The sequence below is a fragment of the Macaca fascicularis genome, chromosome 16 (genome assembly GCF_037993035.2).
Source record: "Macaca fascicularis isolate 582-1 chromosome 16, T2T-MFA8v1.1".
Taxonomy (NCBI): Eukaryota; Metazoa; Chordata; class Mammalia; order Primates; family Cercopithecidae; genus Macaca; species Macaca fascicularis.
In genome coordinates this window covers 71,171,880-71,194,125 of record NC_088390.1, presented here as the reverse complement: position 1 = coordinate 71,194,125, position 22,246 = coordinate 71,171,880, and the positions used below count along the sequence as shown (strand labels likewise).

Sequence of the window (22,246 nt, the reverse complement as noted above, 5' to 3'; positions counted from 1 at the left end):
AGGGTTACTGTAAGGATTAAGGATGAATGTATTTAGAGTAGTACCTAACGTAATGATATAAGTGTTTGCATTATAATCAATATCACTAAGCACTTGTTTATTCTCAGGTATTTTTGTTTTTTTTGTTTTTCATGTATAGTATTTTTATTTTTCCAATTAGATAGTAAGCTCTTTTAAGGCAGAGTGTTACATCTTTTGTTTCAGTCTCATTTTTCCTGGTAGTTATTCAGCAAAACCCATTTGCTAATTTGATTTCTCTGTAGCCTGCGTTCCTGTATAAAAACCTTTAATAAGCTCTTTCTTTGAATGAGCTACTGAGGGAGACATTTGGAAAGAAAAATCCATGAATAGTTACAAGAATTCACCTTCCTGGGGTCAGAGGGCTGGTAACAACCTATAACAACTTCCACATTATGAGGTAACCTCTAGATTTTAGTTTAAACTGGGAATATTTTGAGACAGAAACGAGGAAAATATAGTTTTGGGTTTTATGTAGAAGTAACTTTAGTCTTTTTTTTTAAAAATGGACTCTTCATTTATAGCTAAATGTTAAGCTTTTTTTAAAAGAAAGGAATAATCTTTTGTAGCAAGTGGAATGTTTGTATAATTAATCTTCTATCTTAAATGTCAAATTATTAATTTTTAAAAATCTTTTTTCACAGGACTTCCTGATCCATTTGCTAAGGTGGTGGTTGATGGATCTGGGCAATGCCATTCTACAGATACTGTGAAGAATACACTTGATCCAAAGTGGAATCAGCATTATGACCTGTAGGTTTAAACAATTAGTTTGAAATGAAACATATAATTAATGTTACTTAATATAGTCTTTGAAACGAATCATGGGAAATGATCTGAGTTTCATCTGTGGTATAATTTGGTCTTCACAAAAGGCGTAAAGAAAAGCCCAGTGGGAATGTGCCTCGGCTTACAGACAGGTTCTGAAAGATGAAGTATCCCTTAAATTCTATGAAGAACAAAATGAAACTGGCTCACAGTAGAGCAGTCCCCCACCTCTTTTTTCAATTAAATAAAGGTATTAATTCACCACTTTAGACCAATTATAAAACCAGAAATAAGAATTTGGGTTGCACTGAATAGGCATTCTCTCTGCCTTTATATGGATGGTTTCTTTCTTTTAAATTTTATTTTAACCATAGGAACATATGCACCTTTTTAAAAAGGCAAATGATACTATAAAGCTTTTACTGGAAAACAGCAAGTTCCCTGCTCCATTCTCATTCCTGATTCCCATCCTCAAGGTAACTGCTTTAATAACTTTGGCTGTTTGTTCTGGTATTTTCATCTGTTTCTAGATATGCTTTTTATTTTATAGCCTCACAGTTTTCTTTTTTTAGTTTTAGGTAATTTTTTTTTTTTTTTGGAGACAGAGTCTTGCTCTGTCACCCAGGCTAGAGTGCAGTGGCACCATCTCGGCTCACTGCAACCTCTGCCTCCTGGGTTCAAGCATTTCTCCTGTCTCAGCCTCCTGAGTAACTGGGACTCCAGGTGCCCGCCACCACACCCAGCTAAATTTTTTATTTTTATTAGAGATGGGGTTTCACCATGTTGGCCAGGCTGGTCTCGAACTCCTGACCTCAAGTGATACACCTGCCTCAGCCTCCCAAAGTGCCAGGATAACAGATATGAGCCACCACGCCAAGCCTAGTTTTCGGTATTTTTGAATTTCCTACCTAGAAGATGATTCAGCTTTATTTTTTATTATTAAAAATTCTTTTAAAATTAGAGACAGTCCCACTCTGTTGCTCAGGCCAGAGTGCAGTGGCATAATCATAGCTCACTGCAGCCTCAAACTCCTGGACTCAGCTGATCCTCCCACCTCACCCTCCTGAGTAGCTGGAACTGCAGGTGCATGCCACCATGCCCAGCTAATTTTTTTTTTTTGTAATTTTTTGTAGAGATGGAGTCTTGCTATATTGCCCAGTCTGGTCTTGAATTCCTGGGCTCAAGAGATTCTCCCTCCTCGGCCTCCCAAAGTATTTGGGTTACAGGCATTGGCTGCGATGCCCAGCCCAGTGGTTCAGCTTTTAAAATTGGTATTCATCATCCCCATTCTCATGCCACTCACAAGCCCCTCCTTTTTTTAGTCTTCCAATATGTTGTATGAACCTTTTTGGTTAAACCATTGTTCCATGTTTACATTATTAGGATTATGTAAATATCCATAGTTGGGTCACATGGGTACAAGAATTATATTTTCTTTCTTGACAGCTTTTGTTTTTTTCTGAAGTTAGGAGCTACTTTCCCCTTTTGTTTAGTTTTCTATTTATCTCCTAGCTAGAAATGCGAAATTATACGTCATGATTCTCAAACTCTCCTACAGAACTAAAGATCTTTTCTCCATAGATTCAGTTCTGTCAGTATTCCATTGGCTTTGTTTCTTCTTGGAGATACCTCTCCTGGGAGTCTCTGTTCTCTTTCTTCAGTCTGGTGTGATGGTTCTCTAAGACCTGCTGTGCAGTTGTCCTGGGACTTGCCTGGCAGTTTCCTTTGTCTCTTCTAGGTTTAGTGACTTCTTTTTTTTTGTTTGATTGTTTACTCTCCTGTTGTGGTGAACTTTATCTTCCATTGTCATCTAGAGAAATAATACAAAGATGGGAAGAAAGTTGAGATCTTAGCAGAAGATATATTTTGACTTCTTTTGATATGGTTTGAGTATAGGCTTCTAGGTGAAATATCACTTTACCTCCAAATGTTGAATACATTGCTCCATTATCTTCTAGGTTTAGATCTGTACTGTTGAGTAGAAATATAATGCAAGGCACAAATGGGAGCTCATCTATAATTTCAAATTTCCTAGCATCTACATTAAGATAAGTAAAAAGAAACAGATGACATTAAGCCGATAAACTGGGCGTGGTGGCTTGCACCTATAATCCAGCTACAACATAACGAGACCCTGTTTCTTAAAATGAAGCATAATAATTTATTTAATTCAATATATCAAAAATACTTTCAACATGTCAATATAAAAATATTGAACTACTTACATATATGTATATATACATATTTACTATGTCTTTTAAAAATCAGCAGTTTTCTCATTTTATGTTAAGAAAAAAAATCAGTGGTTTCTTTGGCTGCTTGCCTCAGTGTGGACTAGCCACGTTTGAAGTACTCAAGGGTCCCGTGTGGTTGGTGGGTACCATTTTGGATAGTGTAGGTTCAGAGTATTGCTGATGGCATCCTGATTTTGATCTGTCTTGACTGTTGTTTTCCACTGGAAGTTTCTTTATTCCTCTGTCACTTGTTATTTTCTTTAAAAAAAATTGTAGCCACCCTAGTGGGTATGAAGTTGTATCCGGTCATGGTTTTGAGGTGCATTTCTGTCATGACTGATGATGTTGAACATCTTTTCATGTGCTTATTAGGTTTTATCTTACAATTAATATTAATTGGCTACCAGAGGCTTCTCTCATGATTGTTTCTAAAGTCATTTTGCAAAACCCTTGCCTTTAATTGGCTAACTATACAAACAAAAGTCTAATAATTAAATTTTAGCCCAAAATCCTGAGTATATATTTTGGTCTGTATGGTAACATTATATTCACCTATAGAGGTGTCCCTCTCCCCCTCTCAACAAAACATCCTGAAACTTGTTTATAAATCATGTGTTTGTTAGTCAAAATTTTAATAGAAGCTAATAGAGCCCTCTGACTTTCAATTGTAAAAGGATTTACTGTGTATGTTGCCATGTGTATTACATGAGGTTTCATTAAAGTGAGAGCATGTACTTCTCAGTGTATAAGAAAAGGTAATATTTCAGATTCATTTCTGGCCCAGGAATATTTGGACAGAATGTTTGTGATATACACCCTTAAGTAATACAATGTATTTCATAATTTTTAGTAATTCAGAGTTAGGCTGTCTTCCAGAAGGTCTATAATTAGGAATTTCTTATTATGGTTTAATGTAGAATTTACCAACCTTTTCAAATCATGGTGCACATAAAAAATATGGCACATTGGACTACACAGATGAAGTTGCTTAAGCCAGTGATGCGTTGCCCTGAGGACTGAGGTAATCAATATATGTATTTCAGCATACCTGTAAACCAGGCTTACTAGTTGGACAACTGGTTTAATGTAACTTTTTTTTTTTTTTCCTTTTTTTGAGACGGAGTTTCGCTCTTGTTGCCTGGGCTGGAGTGCAATGACGTGATCTCGGCTCCCCGCAACCTCCGCCTCCCGGGTTCAAGCGACTCTCCTGCCTCAGCCTCCCGAGTGGCTGGGATTACAGGTGCACGCCACCATGCCCGGCTAAGTTTTTTGTATTTTTAGTAGAGACAAAGTTTCTCCATGATGGTCAGGCTGGTGTCAAACTCCCAGCCTCAGGTGATCTGCCTGCCTCAGCCTCCCAAAGTGCTGGAATTACAGGTGTGAGCCACCACGCCCGGCCTAATGTAACTTTTAAAAAAAAATGTTTAGTTTGGGTAATTCAGCTACTTAGTACTTGATTCTGGCTCTGGAATTACATGCCAGTAGATACATGCCAAGACAGATCTGGTAGGTGTATTTGAAAATTGGTACATGCATACTGAACAATATTTTAGTTCAAATTTTTTCATTTGCAAGTAACAGAGACCAAATTCAAATTGTCTTAATTTTTTAAAAGGGAATGTACTGATTTGTGTAATTAAAAGCCCAGGGGTGGGCATTTTTTAGGCACAGCTGGATCCCGGGGCTCAAGTGTACCTTCCATGTCACTTATTTAAAAGCTTTAGTCCTTATTTAAATGGTTTAGGCTTTTCTCTATACTAGGTGAATTTTTCTGATATTGCTAATTTATTGAATGATACTTTAAGATCAAGGTTGCTGGACCAAAAATTTGACCTCTTATTGTCATTGAAATAGAGCTAGGATTCTACTGATATGTTATTTTATTATCTTTTTGCATGGGTTGACGCCATGTTAACTATTGGCTGTGGTAGAGCTTTTACATACTTGCAGGTGTATGCACAGACAAGTACAGTAACGCTTTTCCCTGCTCTGCTTGTCTGCAGGCAGTGAAGTGAAATCTGCAAGAGTCCTGCTCGCTCAAGGCCTGCATACAGGAAAGAAGCAGGGGAAAAGCGTTACAAACAGCTTTTGTTCTACAGCATTTTAAAATATAACAGGTAGGTCAGATTTTTGGTCTGTCAGCCTTGACACTATCGCTTGAAAAGTAGGTCATGTCATCGAAATGTATTTAAAATGTGACTGTGATAAAAGTTTTTAATATTCTTTTTCTTGGGAAGAAGTTATTTAATAAACTCCCTTAGTGTTATTAGACACTAGCTACTAAAATAGCCTTCTTACTGACTAGAATTATAGCCCAGCTTGAGAGTGGCAGATGTGATAAAAATATACTAAAATTTCTTTTTAGATTTTACTTTCAAGATTATTAGAAATTTAAATTCAATCCTGTGGATTAACTCAAGATGTATTTTGCATAATCCAGCCAGACTCTGAAGTGTGTATGTAACTTTAGAGTATAAAAAGAACAAAAGAAAAATTTTACACCAACTGCCTGTAACTACCAAGTTACTCATGCAGCTGTTTTGTTTTTTAGGTATATTGGAAAGTCTGATTCAGTTACGATCAGTGTATGGAATCACAAGAAGATCCATAAGAAACAAGGTGCTGGATTTCTTGGTTGTGTTCGTCTTCTTTCCAATGCCATCAACCGCCTCAAAGACACTGGTTGTGAGTAGATACGAGTGCTTTTCAAATTAAAAAATATATATGTGTGTATGTGTATATGTATGTGTGCATATACATATATACATGCACTGTATATGTATTCTCAAATATATATTTAAAAATATTTATATTTGGGTATGTTGGTAGGGCTTCAAACACAACTTCCTGTGTACATCTGAAACACTGGTGAAAATTCCTGATCTAGGCCGGACGCGGTGGCTCAAGCCTGTAATCCCAGCACTTTGGGAGGCCGAGACAGGCAGATCACAAGGTCAGGAGATCGAGACCATCCTGGCTAACACGGTGAAACCCCGTCTCTACTAAAAAATACAAAAAACTAGCCAGGCAAGGTGGCGGGTGCCTGTAGTCCCAGCTACTTGGGAGGCTGAGGCAGGAGAATGGCGTAAACCCGGGAGGCGGAGCTTGCAGTGAGCTGAGATCCGGCTACTGCACCCCAGCCTGGGCGACAGAGCAAGACTCCGTCTCAAAAAAAAAAAAAAAAAAAAAAAAAAATTCCTGATCTAAATTTATTTTGTAGACTTAAAAAAAAAAATGAGGCTGGGCGTGCAGTGGCTCTCCTCTAATCCCAGCACTTTGGGAGGCCGAGGTGGGCAGATCACAAGGTCAGGAGATCGAGACCATTCTGGCGAACATGGTGAAACCCCGTCTCTACTAAAAATACAAAAAATTAGCCAGGCATGGTGGTGTGCGCCTGTAGTCCCAGCTACTCGGGAGGCTGAGGCAGGAGGATGACGTGAATCCGGGAGGTGGAGCTTGCAGTGAGCCCAGATCGCACCACTGCACTCCAGCCTGGGCGACAGAGCAAGACTGTCTCAAAAAAAAAAAAAAAAAAAGTTTTAAATATGTGAAACTTACAGCCAAATCAGAGCTGATGCTTCATTTCCAGCTAATTTACAAATATTAAGAAATGATTGATATCCAGAATGGCAGAAAGAAAGATGTCAGGATGTATATGCCTTTTAAAATTTCTAGTACCCTTTTCTGGTTTTGGTGGATTTGTGGATGAAATGTTTTTATTGAGGTGATTGGAGTGTTTAAGCTGGCAGTTAAAGGGCAATTACAGAAGGGTAAGAACTGCTGTGACAAAATTAAAAGTTAAAGATTAAACGTTATTTTGAGTGTACGACAGCTGTATTAATGACTTAACTGTAGCTCAGTTTATCACCAGCCTGGGGATTTAGAAGATTAGACCAAGATCAAGACATTAGAAGTGGTTTTCATAATGGATTTATAAGTTGACTTAGCATAACCAGGTGAATCTTTTGGATGGATCTTTCCATTGGAACATAAATGAGAATTCCTTTTTCAACAGGTTTTTTTGTGTGTTTGTTTCTATAGAATTCTTTTTTATATAATGTAAAAAATACTGTTAGTCATTGTCATGGGATTTTAGCCCAGATGCATGTGCTAAACAAACTCACATAAGATCTAAGGAAACTAATAAAAAACAGAGTAAATTTAGCATTGAATGTTAAATATATTAAGAGATTGTCTCTTAGTGTAGTATGATACCACAGCATAGGTATCTATTGACTTTGTGAAAAAGAAAAAGGCAGAAAATTGAGCTAGAAGTTCTTAGTCCAAGGTATTTAAAGGCATCTAAGAAAGTCTTATATTTCTGGGCTGACAGTGACAACAGTAGGGAAAAGACATTGGGATTGGAAAAAACGAATTGCATATAAAAATGAACTGTTTTTTTACTCAGCAAACTGAAAAGTTATAGATCAAATGTCTGACATTATCCCATGTGCAATTTACCCAACTTTTATTGAACACCTAATGTGCTACTCTTCTAAACCCTGGCTGTATAAAGGAGAAAAAGGTATGAATCCTGTCCTCTGATAAGCAAGGGCAAAGGCCTCCTGGCAAAGGGAGCATGCTACATTGGAAGGACTGAATAGGAGAGGAGGAGTTGCTCTGCAGAATCCACTATATAGCCAACTTAGTAGCACCCATTTATTTTGCAAAGAGAAAAGTCTCTGTATTTTTGGTTGGATAACTAGGGACTGTAGTTTAGGGGCATGGATTTTTCTTTGTGTTTCTTGTGACTGTTTCCTTGTATTAATTTGACCTTTTTGATGTGCAGTAGTATTGAATTTATCAAATATTTATTGAGCACCTACCTGATGCAATGTTCTGCCAGATTGGAGTGGAAAATGCAAAGACTAAGATATGGTCTCCTCCTTTTATCAATTCACAGATGAGTAGACAGATGGCATACAGTTGTAAAAGCATTCAGCTATAAGTGCGGTAATCAAAGTAAAACCAGCATCCTTTAAGTGACCTTGTTCCTTACTGTAACTTTCAGGGTCAGGCCAGTGTTATTTCTCGTTTACAGATGAGGCATCTGAGAGAATAAATGAGTTACTTCTAAATGAATGACAGAACTGATGCAAACCCAGATTTTACAGTTTATTCTTGGTGTCTTCTTAATACTTTTTTGTGTCCATGTCATTTGAAATGGTTAGGTAAAAAATGATAATGACAACTAACATTTGTTGGCCACTTATGTTCCAGGCACTATGCTGAGAGTTTTGCGTAATTATCTGATTTAATCCTCAAAAAATATGAAGATTCACATATTGTCATATTTGAGAAAACCAAGGCTCAGGGATAAATTCCTTAAGACCAACAACTATTAAGACTCAGACTAAAGTGGTCTAAAAGTTTTGGAGAGAATGTGACTGCATGTTGGCAATGTAATACACCAGTGTTTCATGGTTTTTGAAATCTGAACTCTTTAAATGATAGGTTTGATTTCTAATGGATTGTGGAAATTTATTGTCACTCTATAGATGTTAGAATCTCTGATATCAACTAATTTTTTCATTGCTTTCTTTGTTGACTTCAAATAGATCAGAGGTTGGATTTATGCAAACTTGGGCCAAATGACAATGATACAGTTAGAGGACAGATAGTAGGTAAGTGTGAAATTTAAAGTTACATGAATTTTAGTTTCATTCAAACTGACCTTAAAATGTAAAATACCTTTTAAATCAAAGTATAATAACTGTAGCTTCATTGTGTTGGCCTGAATTAAATGAGCCAGGTAAAATGTTACAGTGAATCTAGGATCCAGGTTAACTTAATTTTAAAAACTTATTGTAAAAAAAAGTTTTGTGAAGAACCGTTGATCCTTTAGGAAATAATTCTTTCAAAGTATCCTAATATAGTAGATCACTAAGTTCAGACTTTATAGATGTTATTGAAGTTTACTGAAAATAATTCTCAAACTAGTTTTTTTAGTAAGAAGAGAACATTCTATTGAACTTGTTTTAATGTTTAATGCTTTACAGCTTTAAAATCTATGCTAATTGAAAAAAAAAATGAGTGATGGTAGTGTAGCACTGGAAAAAGGGAGAAATTGTTACCTTACTCATGAGGTACTTAGTAGTCTTACATGGTATTTAGGGTGTCTTGAATTGACCTGGAGGGAAGGGCTTGATACAAAATTTGCTGAGACCTTTCTTCAGAATTGATATTTGCTCAAGATGCATAGTATGGAAGGACACTGTTCATCTTAGAGGCTTCTTAAATTAAAGAAGAAAAATGTGGCCAGGCGCAGTGGCTCACACCTGTAATCCCAGCAATTTAGGAGGCTGAGGCAGGTGGATCACCTGAGGTCAGGAGTTTGAGACCAGCCTGGCAAACATGGTGAAGCCCTATCTGTACTAAAAATATAAAAAATTAGCCGGGCATGGTGGCGGGTGCCTGTAATCCCAGCTACTCGGGAAACTGAGGCAGGAGAATCGCTTGAACCTGGCAGGCGGAGGTTTCAGTGAGCCAAGATCACACCATTGCACTCCAGCTGGGTGACAAGAGCAAGACCCTGTCTTAAAAAAAAGAAAAGAAAAGAAAAATCCAATAGGAATGTCACACTTCATGATAGAGCAGAACTTAGAATAAGATTATTTTGTTATGAACCCATCAGAGAGGTTTTAGTTACTCAAGGTACTTGAAGGTACTTCATTTTACAAGGCAGTGAATTGGGTTCATAGTTAGAGAACCACCAGAGTAGCCACATAGCAAAGCCCTATTGTGGTTATCCCAGGGAAGTATCTACACCAGTGTACCCCACCATTTTTGGCACCAGGAACCGGTTTCATGGAATACAGTTTTTCCATAGACCAGGTTGGGGGTGGGGGTGATTTCAGGATGATTCAAGTGCATTACTTTTATTGTGGACTTTATTATTATTACATTGTAATACATAATGAACTAATTCTACAACTCACCATCATGTAGAATCAGTGGGAGCCCTGAGCTTGTTTTCCTGCAACTAGGTGGTTCCATCTGTGGGTGATGGGAGACAGTGACAGATCATCAGGCATTAGAGTCTCATAAGGAGTGGGCCTTGTGTATGTGGTTCACAATAGGGTTTGTGCTTCTATGAGAATCTGATGTCACCACTGATCTGACAGGAGGCAGAGCTCAGGGGTAATGCTCACTCACGTGCTACTCACTCCTGCTGTGCGGCCTGGTTCCTAACAGACCCTGGACCAATACCCCACCCATCCATGGCTTGGGGGTTGGGGATTCCTGATTTGCACTACAGCATTACTGATAATTCCTGTCATTCTTAGATTGAGAAGGGAGCAAAAAAAAAAAATCTCAAAAATAAATTCAGTCATACAGTATTTTCACATAAAAGTGTTTCTTCTGTATTTGATATGTTACATAATGCTCGTTAACTACTGTCTAGTAGTAACAAAATAGTTTTACTAGGTGTGAATTTGCGTTTATATAAATAGCAGACTTTGTTAGACATTAGAAATATACCTACTGGAGTACACCACATAAAAAACAAATGTTTTACTCTTAAATATGTGTATGCATGTATATATGTATTTATTTAAAGCTCTTGTGTGAATCTGGTGTTCATAACAGGACCATTAGTAAAGAGAGAGGCAGGCTGGACTCAGACATTATGATTGTTTAGTTCTGTCATTCAAAAACAGAATGAGTTCCAGTTCTTTCAGAATGAGCCCTCTAACAAATAATTGTAAGTAGGTATATATACTTTTTGGAAAATGGAGAAAAGGGCACTAGAAGACTAACTTTAAAAACTGTATTCCCGGGTCGGGCACGGTGGCTCATGCCTGTAATCCCAGCACTTTGGGAGGCCAAGGTGGGCCGATCATAAGGTCAGGAGTTCGAAATCTGCCTGGTGAATTTTGTAGAGATGGTGAAACCCCATCTCTACTAAAAAAAAATACAAAAATTAGCTGGGCATGGTGGCGTGAGCCAAGATCTCACCACTGCACTCCAGCCTGGGCAACAGAGCGAGACTCCATCTCAAAAAAACAAAAACAAACAAAAAAACTGTATTCCCCTCTAGTATTTTTATATACGTAAATATGTATATAAAATGTATATATTTATGTCTTTAATTCCAGTGAACATTAAATTTTTACTTTGCTTTCTTTCACTTAACGATAATCATTTCTAGTATTTATAATCTTTGTAATTAATGATTTTTAAAGGATGAAATATATAGATATATCACAACTTAATTAAAATTAATTTTTTTGCTATTATAACATTGAAACTTGCAAGCATTTTTGTACACTTTGATTTATTTTTTTTAGAAAAGAATCTCCCAAATTTAGATAATTGATTCAAGGGGTACAAACTTTTTTCCTTGTTTAAAACTGTTATGCCCCAGCTACATTGGGAGGCTGAGGTGGGAGGATTGTTTGAGCATGGAAAGTCTAATGAATCATTATTGTTATCACTTGAATGTATACTTTTTTAATGTTTTTCTTTAAATGAGATAATACTGAATTTTTAAAAACCAGTTTAAATTTATCATAAACCTCTTTTTTTTTTTTGGACCATAAACACATTTCTATAGCATTGTTACTTGTTTTTTTTTTTTTTTTTTTTCCTACTTTGCATTAAGGCTTGCAAAATCCGTAGCATTTTTAATGTTGTATGATAGTCTATGGTGGGTATGTAATTCATTTAACCAGTTAATAGCTGTGCTATTAACATAGCATTCTGGAGATGTAAGTTGAAGCCCATGAAACTCTTTAGCTTTAAATCTTACTATTATTCTAAACAATACTAATGAGAAAATACATTGTTTCTACTGTGATTGTATTTTGGTAAGCATTTCACTTATTTTATCTATTTAAAAACTGATTGATATAGTTGTCTAGTACAGTTTTCATATAATGTTTTATTTACATTTGCCAAGTAGGTGTTCATAGTGTTCTCTCCTCTAAATGGGACTTAATATCAAGGAGCTCTGTGTTGCACTGATCTTTCAAAATGTTCACAGAGCTGGAAGATTTCAGAATTTTGAGACCCTTCTTTGAATGAAGGGTCCTTAGATGTAATACTTGTTGTGCTCACCGATTATTTAAGAAGTTGGATTATAGTCAAGTTTGACCGTACTGCCTTCTGTCTTTTGGGAGAGTTACCAGAATTAGAATTGAACAATACTGGAGTAGCACAGAAGGACTTCAGGGATATTATTTAACCTAACTTTTTCATTATTCAGACGGGGATTATCTAAACCTTAAGTATATTAAGTGTTTTGTTCTAGGTTACAGTGCTAAACTGGTTACTAGAGCCTGCTCTAGAATTCACAGCTCGTGCTTCTTTGTTTTTTGTGATGGTTTTATACTACACTGGATAATGGTGTCCTGTTAAAACTCATGGAATCCAAGGATTGCTCTCTTACTGGAATACCAGGATGGCCCTCTTGCTAGAATACAGTGTATTTTTTTTTTTTTTGAAACGGAGTCTCACTCTGTCGCCAGACTGGAGTGCAGTGGTGCAATCACGGCTCACTGCAACCTCTGCCTCCCAGGTTCGTGATTCCTCTGCCTCAGCCTCCCCAGCAGCTGGGACTACAGGTGTGCACACCATACCCATAGTTCCTCACCTGGCTAATTTTTTGTATTTTAGTAGAGACGGGGTTTCACCATGTTTTCCAGGCTGGTCTCGATCTCCTGACCTCATGATCCACCTGCCTTGGCCTCCCAAAGTGCTGGGATTACAGGTGTAAGCCACTGCGCCCAGCCCAGTGTATTTTTTAGATGGTCAGATGATCAAGTATTAAAGTCACATTAATGTGGACTTTTCAAACTCATTTGTACATGAATATACCCTTAATATGTTATGCCTCTTCTTAAGTACAGCAGTAACTCTGCTATGCACCATTACTATGGTGAAAAAGGAATTAGGCTTCTTCCATGAACATGTTAAAGTGTAGAAAACCTTAGAAGTCTAATATTACTCCTAAAGAGAAAAATCTATGGGAAAAGAAATTGTAAATTTTAGTAGAAACCAAAGAATTCATTCTAAAGTATTAAAATAAGCTAAGCCAGATGTCTTCTAAAGATAGAAATTTTTGATTATAATAGTTCTTTCTAGTTGTACAAATCTTAGTAATATTTCTGTCATTTAATAGTAAGTCTTCAGTCCAGAGACCGAATAGGCACAGGAGGACAAGTTGTGGACTGCAGTCGTTTATTTGATAATGATTTACCAGACGGGTAAGCTAACATCACTGAAATCATTAGAGAAATATATAGATAATATTCTTAAAAGAATATAAATAAGTTGGTGTTTATTTTATATTAAATGGTGTTTATTGTATATTGAATGTAGATTTTCCTTGTAATGGTAAAATTAATGGAAGATCTTGTCACAACAAATTTATAAAATAAGCCACAAATTAGATGTGTTAAATTTGGTTATTAAGAGTTTTGACTAGGAGACAAATGAAATTTATTGACAAATATAAGTCTCTTGTAGATATTATCTAGTTAAAAAAAGTTACTTGATTAAATTATTCAAAACAGGCCCTGCAAGTGCTAAATTAGAAACATTGCTGTATTTAAGAGGGATGGGATGCATAATTTGTGTGATAGTAATTAAAATAACATAGTAACATTTATTTGAGCATGTATATGTCAGATACTGTTACAAGCGCTTTATGTACATATCATTTAATTCTCATAGCATCTTGGAAGGTAGTATATAGCCATGCTTCTGAAATCAGACCACCTGAATTCTAATCCTTACTCTTCTGTGTACTGGCTTTATGACCTTACTTTATTTAACTTCCATGTGCTTTGGTTTATATTTATTTACAAAAGAGTATGAGTGATAATAGCATACTCCATAAAATGTTGAGAGGATTAAATGAAATAATTCAGGTAAAGCACTTTAGCACAGTGTCTTGCATAAAATAAGTGCTTAGTAAATAATTAGCTACTATTATTTCTATTGCTATTACTGTTGTTACCCTCAAAAACTAAGAGTTAGATAAGTAATTTGTTTAAGGCCACATAGTAAGTGGCAGAGCCAAAACACACAAACCTGTCTTGATTCTAAAGTCATGATTTTTATCATTGGTCTCTTTAATACTAGTTCTGACTCTTTTCTGATTTTATTTTTAACATTCAAAGTATTTTTAATTAACTTCAATGAGATATAACTTACATGTAATAAATTGCATCCATTTAAGTATATAAATGGTTAAATTTTAACTCCAATTACGTTTTATACAAAATTTTATACCCAGGTTACGGTATATGCTCATTTTTTAAACTGTTAAAAATCACTATACTTAACTGTTCATAGATCACTTTAGCTTCCAGATATGTCTGTTAGCTCTTCTGTAGATATGAGGTAGATTATGATATTTTTGAAAAGGAAATTTAGGATGAAATAACTAATCAATATTGAGAGAGTACCAGCAGTAATAAGGCTTACTGTTCTAAACTTGCCCTACATTAATGTACTATAATTGTAATCAGAGGGGGAAAAATACCCTAGCATCTCTTCATTTTCTGTCTTTTAGAGCCCTTCAACCTCTGCCAATATCTTTGTAGAAATATTAGAATTATCACATTTCTATAGCCATTTGGCTCTTTTTCATTAAATGAATTATGATAAAGAGTTGATAGAAAGTAGCAGTCTTGGCCGGGCATGGTGGCTCACACCTGTAATCCCAGCACTTCGGGAGGCTGAGGAGGAAGGATCACGAGGTGAAGAGATCGAGACCATCCTGGCCAACATGGTGAAACCCCATCTCTGCTAAAAATACAAAAAGTAGCCAGGTGTGGTGGCGTGCACCTGTAGTCCCAGCTACTCAGGAGGCTGAGGCAGGAGAATTGCTTGAACCCGGGAGGCGGAGGTTGCAGTGAGCTGAGATCACACCACTGCATTCCAGCCAGGTGAAGGAGCAAGACTCCATCTCAAAAACAAAAACAAAAAAAAAGGCTGTTTTGATTTTTTTTTTTTTTTTTTTTTTTTGAGAAGGAATTTCGCTTTTGTCACCCTGGCTGGAGTGCAGTGGCACCATCTTGGCTCACTGCAACCTCTGCCTCCCGGGTTCAAGCAATTCTCCTGCCTCAGCCTCCCTAGTAGCTGGGATTACAGGCGCGCGCCACCACGCCCAGCTAATTTTTGTATTTTTAATAGAGACGGGGTTTCACCATGTTGGCCAGGCTGGTTTGGAACTCCTAACCTCAGGTGATCCGCCTACCTTGGTCTCCCAAAACGCTAGCCTCCCAAAATGCTGGAATTACAGGCATGAGACACCGTGCCGGCCAACAGTCTTGACTGTTAAAAAATGAGTTTGGGCAGGCTAAATGCTTTGAAAAGCTTTCGGCTGGGCGCTTTGACTCATGCCTGTAATTCTAGCACTTTGGGAGGCCAGGCAGGTGGATCACGAAGTCAAGAGACCTCGTAATTTTATGACTAAATATATTTTTAGTATAGCCATTTTCCATATTCTAGAGTAATTAGTATGAATTTAATTGTGCATTGTTGACATTAAAAATTCTCAGAGTTTGGCTGATGGAAAATATTTGATACACCTCAGCGTAAATACTTTAGAAGCTTCAGAATCCCATAAAATATATTATGTAGTTCTAAAATAAGTTGAAAAAATTCTGTATTCTGTGAATTGATACTTCAGGTTGGCATTCCTGATTTGTAACAGATATCTTACTGGCTTGCTTGTTGCACTGAAAACATTCTGTGTCCAAGTTTCCTGTTAATGCCTTATCACTCAATATTTTTATTTAAGCTGGGAAGAAAGGAGAACCGCCTCTGGAAGAATCCAGTATCTAAACCATATAACAAGAACTACACAATGGGAGCGCCCAACACGGTAAGTACATACAAATATTTTCCCATAGTCTATGCTGGCCACCCTCCTGAAGTCCTTTTCTATGTATCTGTCAGCTTTACTAGATTTTTTTTTGTCGGTTTATGCTGTTGTAGATCAGTACATCTTACAACAGGTGCCATTGTTATTTTTTTAAAGTGATCTTCAACAGTTTGTTTGACAGGTCATGCTGTCATTGTAGCTCCAGAGCCTGCAGTGGTACTCAATAAATATTTATTGAATGAGGCTGGGTGTGGTGGCTCAAGCCTGTAATCCCTGCACTTTGGGAGGCCGAGACAAGCAGATCACTTGAGTTCAGGAATTTGAGACCTACTCAAGAGGGGGAAAAACAGGCAAAACAAAACATTGCACAAGATGGCAAATTTTGTTCTCACTTAAAAGTGTGGGTACCCCTTCAAGAGATGGAGCGTGGCCACTCAGGAAAGCAGAGGGGTCCCGGAAAGGAGGAAGCCATACGACATCCAGGAACCTCCAAGCAGCTGCGGGAGACCGCAAGGGGGACGCTCTCTACCAAAAAAATTAGCCAGGCATGGCCGGGTGCAATGGCTCACACCTGTAATCCCAGCAATTTGGGAGGCCAAGGTGGGCAGATCTTGAGGTCAGGAGATCGAGACCATCCTGGCCAACACGGTGAAACCCCATCTCTACTAAAAAAAAAAATACAAAAAAGAAATTAGCCGGGCGTGGTGGTGGGCGCCTTTTGTCCCAGCTACTCGGGAGGCTGAGACAGGAGAATGGCGTGAACCCAGGAGGCAGAGCTTGCAGTGAGCTGGGCAACAGAGTGAGACTGGGCAACAGAGCGAGACTCTGGTCTCAAAAAAAAAAAAAATTTTTGCTGGGCATGTGGCATGTACTTGTGGTCCCAGCTACTTGGGATGTTGAGATGGGAGGATTTTTTGAACACGAGTAGTGGAGGTTGCAGTGAGCCGAGACTGTGCCAGTGTACTGTAGCCTGAGTGACAGAATGAGACTCCATCTCAAAAAGAAAAAAAAAAAAAAATTGCCCGGGCATGGTGGCTCACACCTGTAATCCCAACACTTCGGGAGTCCAGGGTGGGCGGATCACTTGAGGTCAGGAGTTTGAGACCAGCCTGGCCAACATGGAGAAACCCCGTCTCTACTAAAAATACAAAAATTAGCTGGGCGTGTTGGTGGGTGCCTGTAATCCCAGCTACTCAGGAGGCTGAGGCAGGAGAACTGCTTGAACCCAGGAGGTGGAGGTTGCAGTGAACCGAGATTGTACCACTGTACTCCAGCCTGGGCAATAGAGCGAGACTCAGTCTCAAAAATATAAAATAAAATTATTGAATGAATTAAATTGATAAGCAGAGGAATCTCTGAACTAAATCTTGAAGAGTGTCAAGTATAGTCACTTCATGGAGCTTACTGTATAAAGACATTGGGATGCAAGATAATTTTGGAAACTGCAAAGAGGTGCTTTTGAAGTAACCAAAAACAAATAGTCTACTTGGCTGAATCCCCTTCTCCCCACTCTTTTAAGTGAGAACAAAATTTGCCATCTTGTGCAATGTTTTGTTTTGCCTGTTTTTCCCCCTCTTGAGCAGGACTGGCACGAGACATAAAATACCAAATTCTTTTCATTAGCTGCACCTACTTTTATTTATACACAACTAATTGCTTAACTCATTGGATCACAAAATTTTCTCGTTAACATTATGATTCTCAGGTAAAAGCCAGCTCATGTTGCCAAGCTGCATTTCTAGTATTAAACTGCCAAGGAATTTATTGAAGTACCCATTTTTATTATATGTGAGCACAAATGAATATGTACTTGTGTCAGTGTTCAGGGTTTCACTTGAACACCCATTTCCTTCCGACTCATTTAACCAGTAAAATTAACTTTAATTTCTACGTGTATGTAAGGATGATTGTTGTTTTAAATGCTAATTTTTTTTTTTTTTTGAGACAGTCCTGCTCTGTTGCCTAGGCTGGAGTGCAGTGGTGTGATCTCAGCTTACTGCAACCTCTGTCCACTGCAACCTCTGCCTCCCAGGTTCAAGCAGTTCTCGTGCCTCAGCCTCCCAAGTAGCTGGGACTACAGGCGCCCGCCCCCACGCCTGGCTAATTTTTGTATTTTTAGCAGAGATGGGGTTTCACTATGTTGGCCAGGCTGGTCTCAAACTCCTGACCCCAAGTGATCCACTCGCCTCGGTCTCCCAAAGTGCTGGGATTACACGTGTGAGCCACCATACCCGTTCATGTTAATTTAAGAATGAACTCTTGATTATTTTTTATTTTGGAAGATCTGCAATAGTAGACTGGAAGCTCCTTAAAGAGACAAACTGTCTTCTTCCCTTTTGTGATGTGTTGTCAAAGGACTGAGTGACTTTTTTAGATTGGGAGGTCCGAGGGACCTCTTAGGAGGCAATAATAAACTGATTTGAATGACAAAAAAGAGCCAGGCCTGGGAAGAGTGGGAGAAAAGAATATGCCAGGTGGAAGGAAGAGCAACTGCTCTCAGGTGGAATGACCTCGGCAAGTTCAAGGAACAGAACGATATGAGTGTGGCAGAAGCAGAGTGGGAGGGAGAATGGTGGGAAGTCAGATCTGAGAGAGAGGCTGTAGCTAGATCTAGCAGTAGTTTGTAAACCAGTCTTACATCCACAGATATATGTGGATTTTATATCAAATGTCATTAAAATAAAGTCATTTAAATACATAGTTGACGTGCTTATCATTTGTGTTTCTTTGGTGCTTAGAGACTTCAGATTTGCTTTTACTCAGTTCTTGAAGTCGTTACACTTGTATTAGTCATTGTGTTTTCAGATATGATAAGTGATTGTTACTGCAGTATATATATTGTCTAGAGAACTCTACTTTCGATATCTAAATTGATAATGTCTTTTCCTTGTTAATTTTCAATAGACCGGCATCCGAATATTCTAGCCCTGGCAGACCTCTTAGCTGCTTTGTTGATGAGAACACTCCAATTAGTGGAACAAATGGTGCAACGTGTGGACAGTCTTCAGATCCCAGGCTGGCAGAGAGGAGAGTCAGGTCACAACGACATAGAAATTACATGAGCAGGACACATTTACATACTCCTCCAGACCTACCAGAAGGCTATGGTACGACAACTAGCAAAGGAAAAATAAAATGTGGTTTACTGATTTCAGCTTGCTGAGGAAGTCAGAAAATATATTTTGAAAAAGTTATTAATCTGGGCTTAGGGATTCTGCATGAAAATAAATATAAAACCTCCCAACTTTGAAAAGTCTTTGAAGTGGTAGATGACTACCCAGCCAACAGTTTGACCTTGCACTCGTCATTCAGCCTCAGCGTTTGTGCTCTTTTATCATGAAGTGAGATGACTAGTTTATAACAAAGGTAGTGTGAGAAGCATACGAGATGAAGTGAGACTATTTTGTAAATAGGCACTGAATAGAAAGGTAAGATGGTATTGTTACTGATAACAGTAATCTGAAGTTCAACCTACGATGTAATTTTTTAGACATATATTTAGAAATAATTTCAAAGGCATATTTCTGATCATATATTTATATTGTCTATAATTTTGGATTATCTGAGTGGATTGTTATAAATGATTGAGTCACTTCTGTTTGTATAAAATGATTACAATCTTATATAAAATCCTAGATTATAAAATTTCATGTGGAAGATAACATGAGTCTTCTCCTAATAGAATACAGAAGTTTCTAAATTAATACCATCTTGTGAATACTTGTATATAGTCTAAACTTGACTTCCTCTCCTTGCTTGCCAAAAGCTCACCAAGGTTACTTACATCCTTGCCCTCTTAACAGACTGTAGATAAACCACTTTGGATTGATGTTGACACCTAATAACCAACATTGCGAATTGCCACACCTAAGTTTTATTTTACTCAAGGATATTTTTAAAAACTCTTCCGCAAATGCATGATTCTCATTTTAGTTTTAAATGTATTTTAGCTCTTTAATTTGAAAAAATTTGTCCATTAACTGTGCTATGACTCAGAGGTTAACTTTTAGCACAATCATTAAATTACAGGCTTGAAAGACCTAGGACCTAGGTTCATATCCTGGTGTTGCCATGTAACACTGAACACATCATTTAACCTCTTTGAGCCTCAGTTTTATCCTTCATAGGGGAAAATAATAGCATCAACCATCTAAGTTTGTTGCAAGAAATCAATGATACCTAATCTCATGTGAAACACTGGCACAGTGTTTGGCACGGTAGATTTTAACTGTAATTATCAGTGTTCAGACCTGAGAAGAAATTTTCTCCTGCCATTTCTCTTGGAGATTAGAAGGCAAGCTCTTTAGAGTGGGAGTGGTTATACTTTTACAATATTTCTGTGATTTGAATTTTAAAAATTGTACAACCACAACATAAAAATAAAATAGATACCAAGGCTGAAATTATTATGGCTGTCCTCTATAATAATATGATTTTGTTTATAATTTGTGAAAGTTTAAAGTTTAAATTTGTTGACTTTATATGTTTATAAACAAATTAGATTTATACTAATAAATATTAGTAATAGTTTTATTGTTTTATGTATTGAAGTTTCTCATTAGATTTTATTTAAAGAAAAGTGGTTCTGTTGTTTTAAAAAAAAAGACAAAACAAAACCCACCATAAAGAAATGCTTTTGGCCAGGCGCGGTGGCTCAAGCCTGTAATCCCAGCACTTTGGGAGGCCGAGACGGGCGGATCACGAGGTCAGGAGATCAAGACCATCCTGGCTAACACCGTGAAACCCCGTCTCTACTAAAAATACAAAAAAAACTAGCCGGGCGAGGTGGCGGGCGCCTGTAGTCCCAGCTACTCCGGAGGCTGAGGCAGGAGAATGGCCTAAACCCGGGAGGCGGAGCTTGCAGTGAGCTGAGATCCGGCCACTGCACTCCAGCCCGGGCTACAGAGCAAGACTCTGTCTCAAAAAAAAAAAAAAAAAAAAAAGAAATGCTTTTATAGGTTGTTCTCTTCACCCTGGCCTTTCCTCTGTCTTTCCAAGGGCTTTGAGTTCATTTTGTCCTTGACTTTTTTTCTCCCCAGTGTGCATGCTTGCTCTTTCTAATTTGGCTATTTTTCCATCTCTATCTGTTTATGACATAGAATGTCTTCCTAGTATCTCACTGTTTTGCTTCTCTTTGAGCTCAAATGTAATCTTGAGAATACACCTTTGTCTAGCAAAGAGAAAACGTAAGTTTTGGTATAAAATTAGGCATAGTAAGCGTTATCAACCTCCAGACTCTTTGAAAATTTCCGTAAGTTTTTCCTCAGATCTTCCCAATGTTGGCCAGCCTCTTTCTCAGAGCCTTTTATACCTCATTTAAAATCTTTTAATTATTAGTATTGTGACAATCTTGATTTGTTTTCCATTGCAACATATTTAGTATTTGAGCCACGTTATAAGTTTAGTTTGCTTTTAGATAGCTGACCCATGGCCCTTATCATTTGTAAAATTGTTTCCAAGAGACAGAACAAATGATTTGTAAAGCCCTTTTTTGATAATAAATAAAATAGATTGGTAATTTGGAGATTTTTTCCTACTAGTGTATCATCTTAGTGTATATAACTGTCTTTGATCCGGACATTCTGAATGTTTTTGTTATCAGTGTTTATTAATTTTACAGAACAGAGGACAACGCAACAAGGTCAGGTGTATTTCTTACATACGCAGACTGGTGTGAGCACATGGCATGATCCAAGAGTGCCCAGGTAAGTACATATTTTAAGTACTCTTTAGACTATCAAAGAGCCATTTCACCTAGGATTTCTTTGATTTTTAAGAAATTTTTACCTTTTAAAAATAGTTAATGTAAAAGTTTGACTCTTCTGATAGTTATTGCAGTTTCGACATTTAGCAGAAAGTCTCGCCTACTTCTCTGCAATCCCACCTCAGTTCTCCCCTCCCTCACCAGTTCCTAGCCATCCTCCCCTGCTTCCCCTTAAGAAAAGTAGAATAGGCCAGGCGTGGTGGCTCACACCTGTAATCCCAGCACTTTGGGAGGCCGAGGTGGGCAAATCACGAGGTCAAGAGATCAAAACCATCCTGGCCAACATGGTGAAACCCCATCTCTACTAAAACTACAAAACTTAGGTGGGCATGGTGGCGCGTGCCTATAGTCCCAGCTACTCAGGTGGCTGAGGCAGGAGAATTGCTTGAACCCAGGGAGGTGGAGGTTGCAGCGAGCTGAGATCATGTCACAGCTCTCCAGCCTGGTCACAGAGCGAGACTCTGTCTCAAAAAAAAAAAAAAGAGTGGAATAAAAACATGGATCTTTTAGGAGTTTGAAACTTGTCCTAGGGCACCAAGCAGAGCAGAGTGGCTCTCACCTATATTCCCAACACTTCAGGAGGCTGAGGCATAAGGATCACTTGAGCCCCAGGAGTTTGAGACC

At 37.9% G+C, this 22,246-nt stretch overlaps 1 protein-coding gene across 5 annotated transcripts in view; it reads left to right on the top strand.

The window, feature by feature from the left end:
• The window catches only part of SMURF2 (SMAD specific E3 ubiquitin protein ligase 2), a 117,970-nt gene that overhangs the window by 59,765 nt on the left and 35,959 nt on the right, over window positions 1-22,246 (top strand). For 3 of the 5 annotated variants that reach the window (XM_015438717.4, XM_005584717.5, XM_074020122.1), the window contains 7 exons: window positions 663-771; window positions 5,572-5,705; window positions 8,579-8,644; window positions 13,144-13,228; window positions 15,775-15,858; window positions 18,763-18,965; window positions 21,479-21,563. In XM_015438717.4, coding sequence (XP_015294203.1) covers window positions 663-771; window positions 5,572-5,705; window positions 8,579-8,644; window positions 13,144-13,228; window positions 15,775-15,858; window positions 18,763-18,965; window positions 21,479-21,563 — 766 coding nt within the window. The remainder of the gene's footprint in view (window positions 1-662; window positions 772-5,571; window positions 5,706-8,578; window positions 8,645-13,143; window positions 13,229-15,774; window positions 15,859-18,762; window positions 18,966-21,478; window positions 21,564-22,246) is intronic. The other 2 variants (XM_074020121.1, XM_015438718.4) reach the window with 1 other exon arrangement.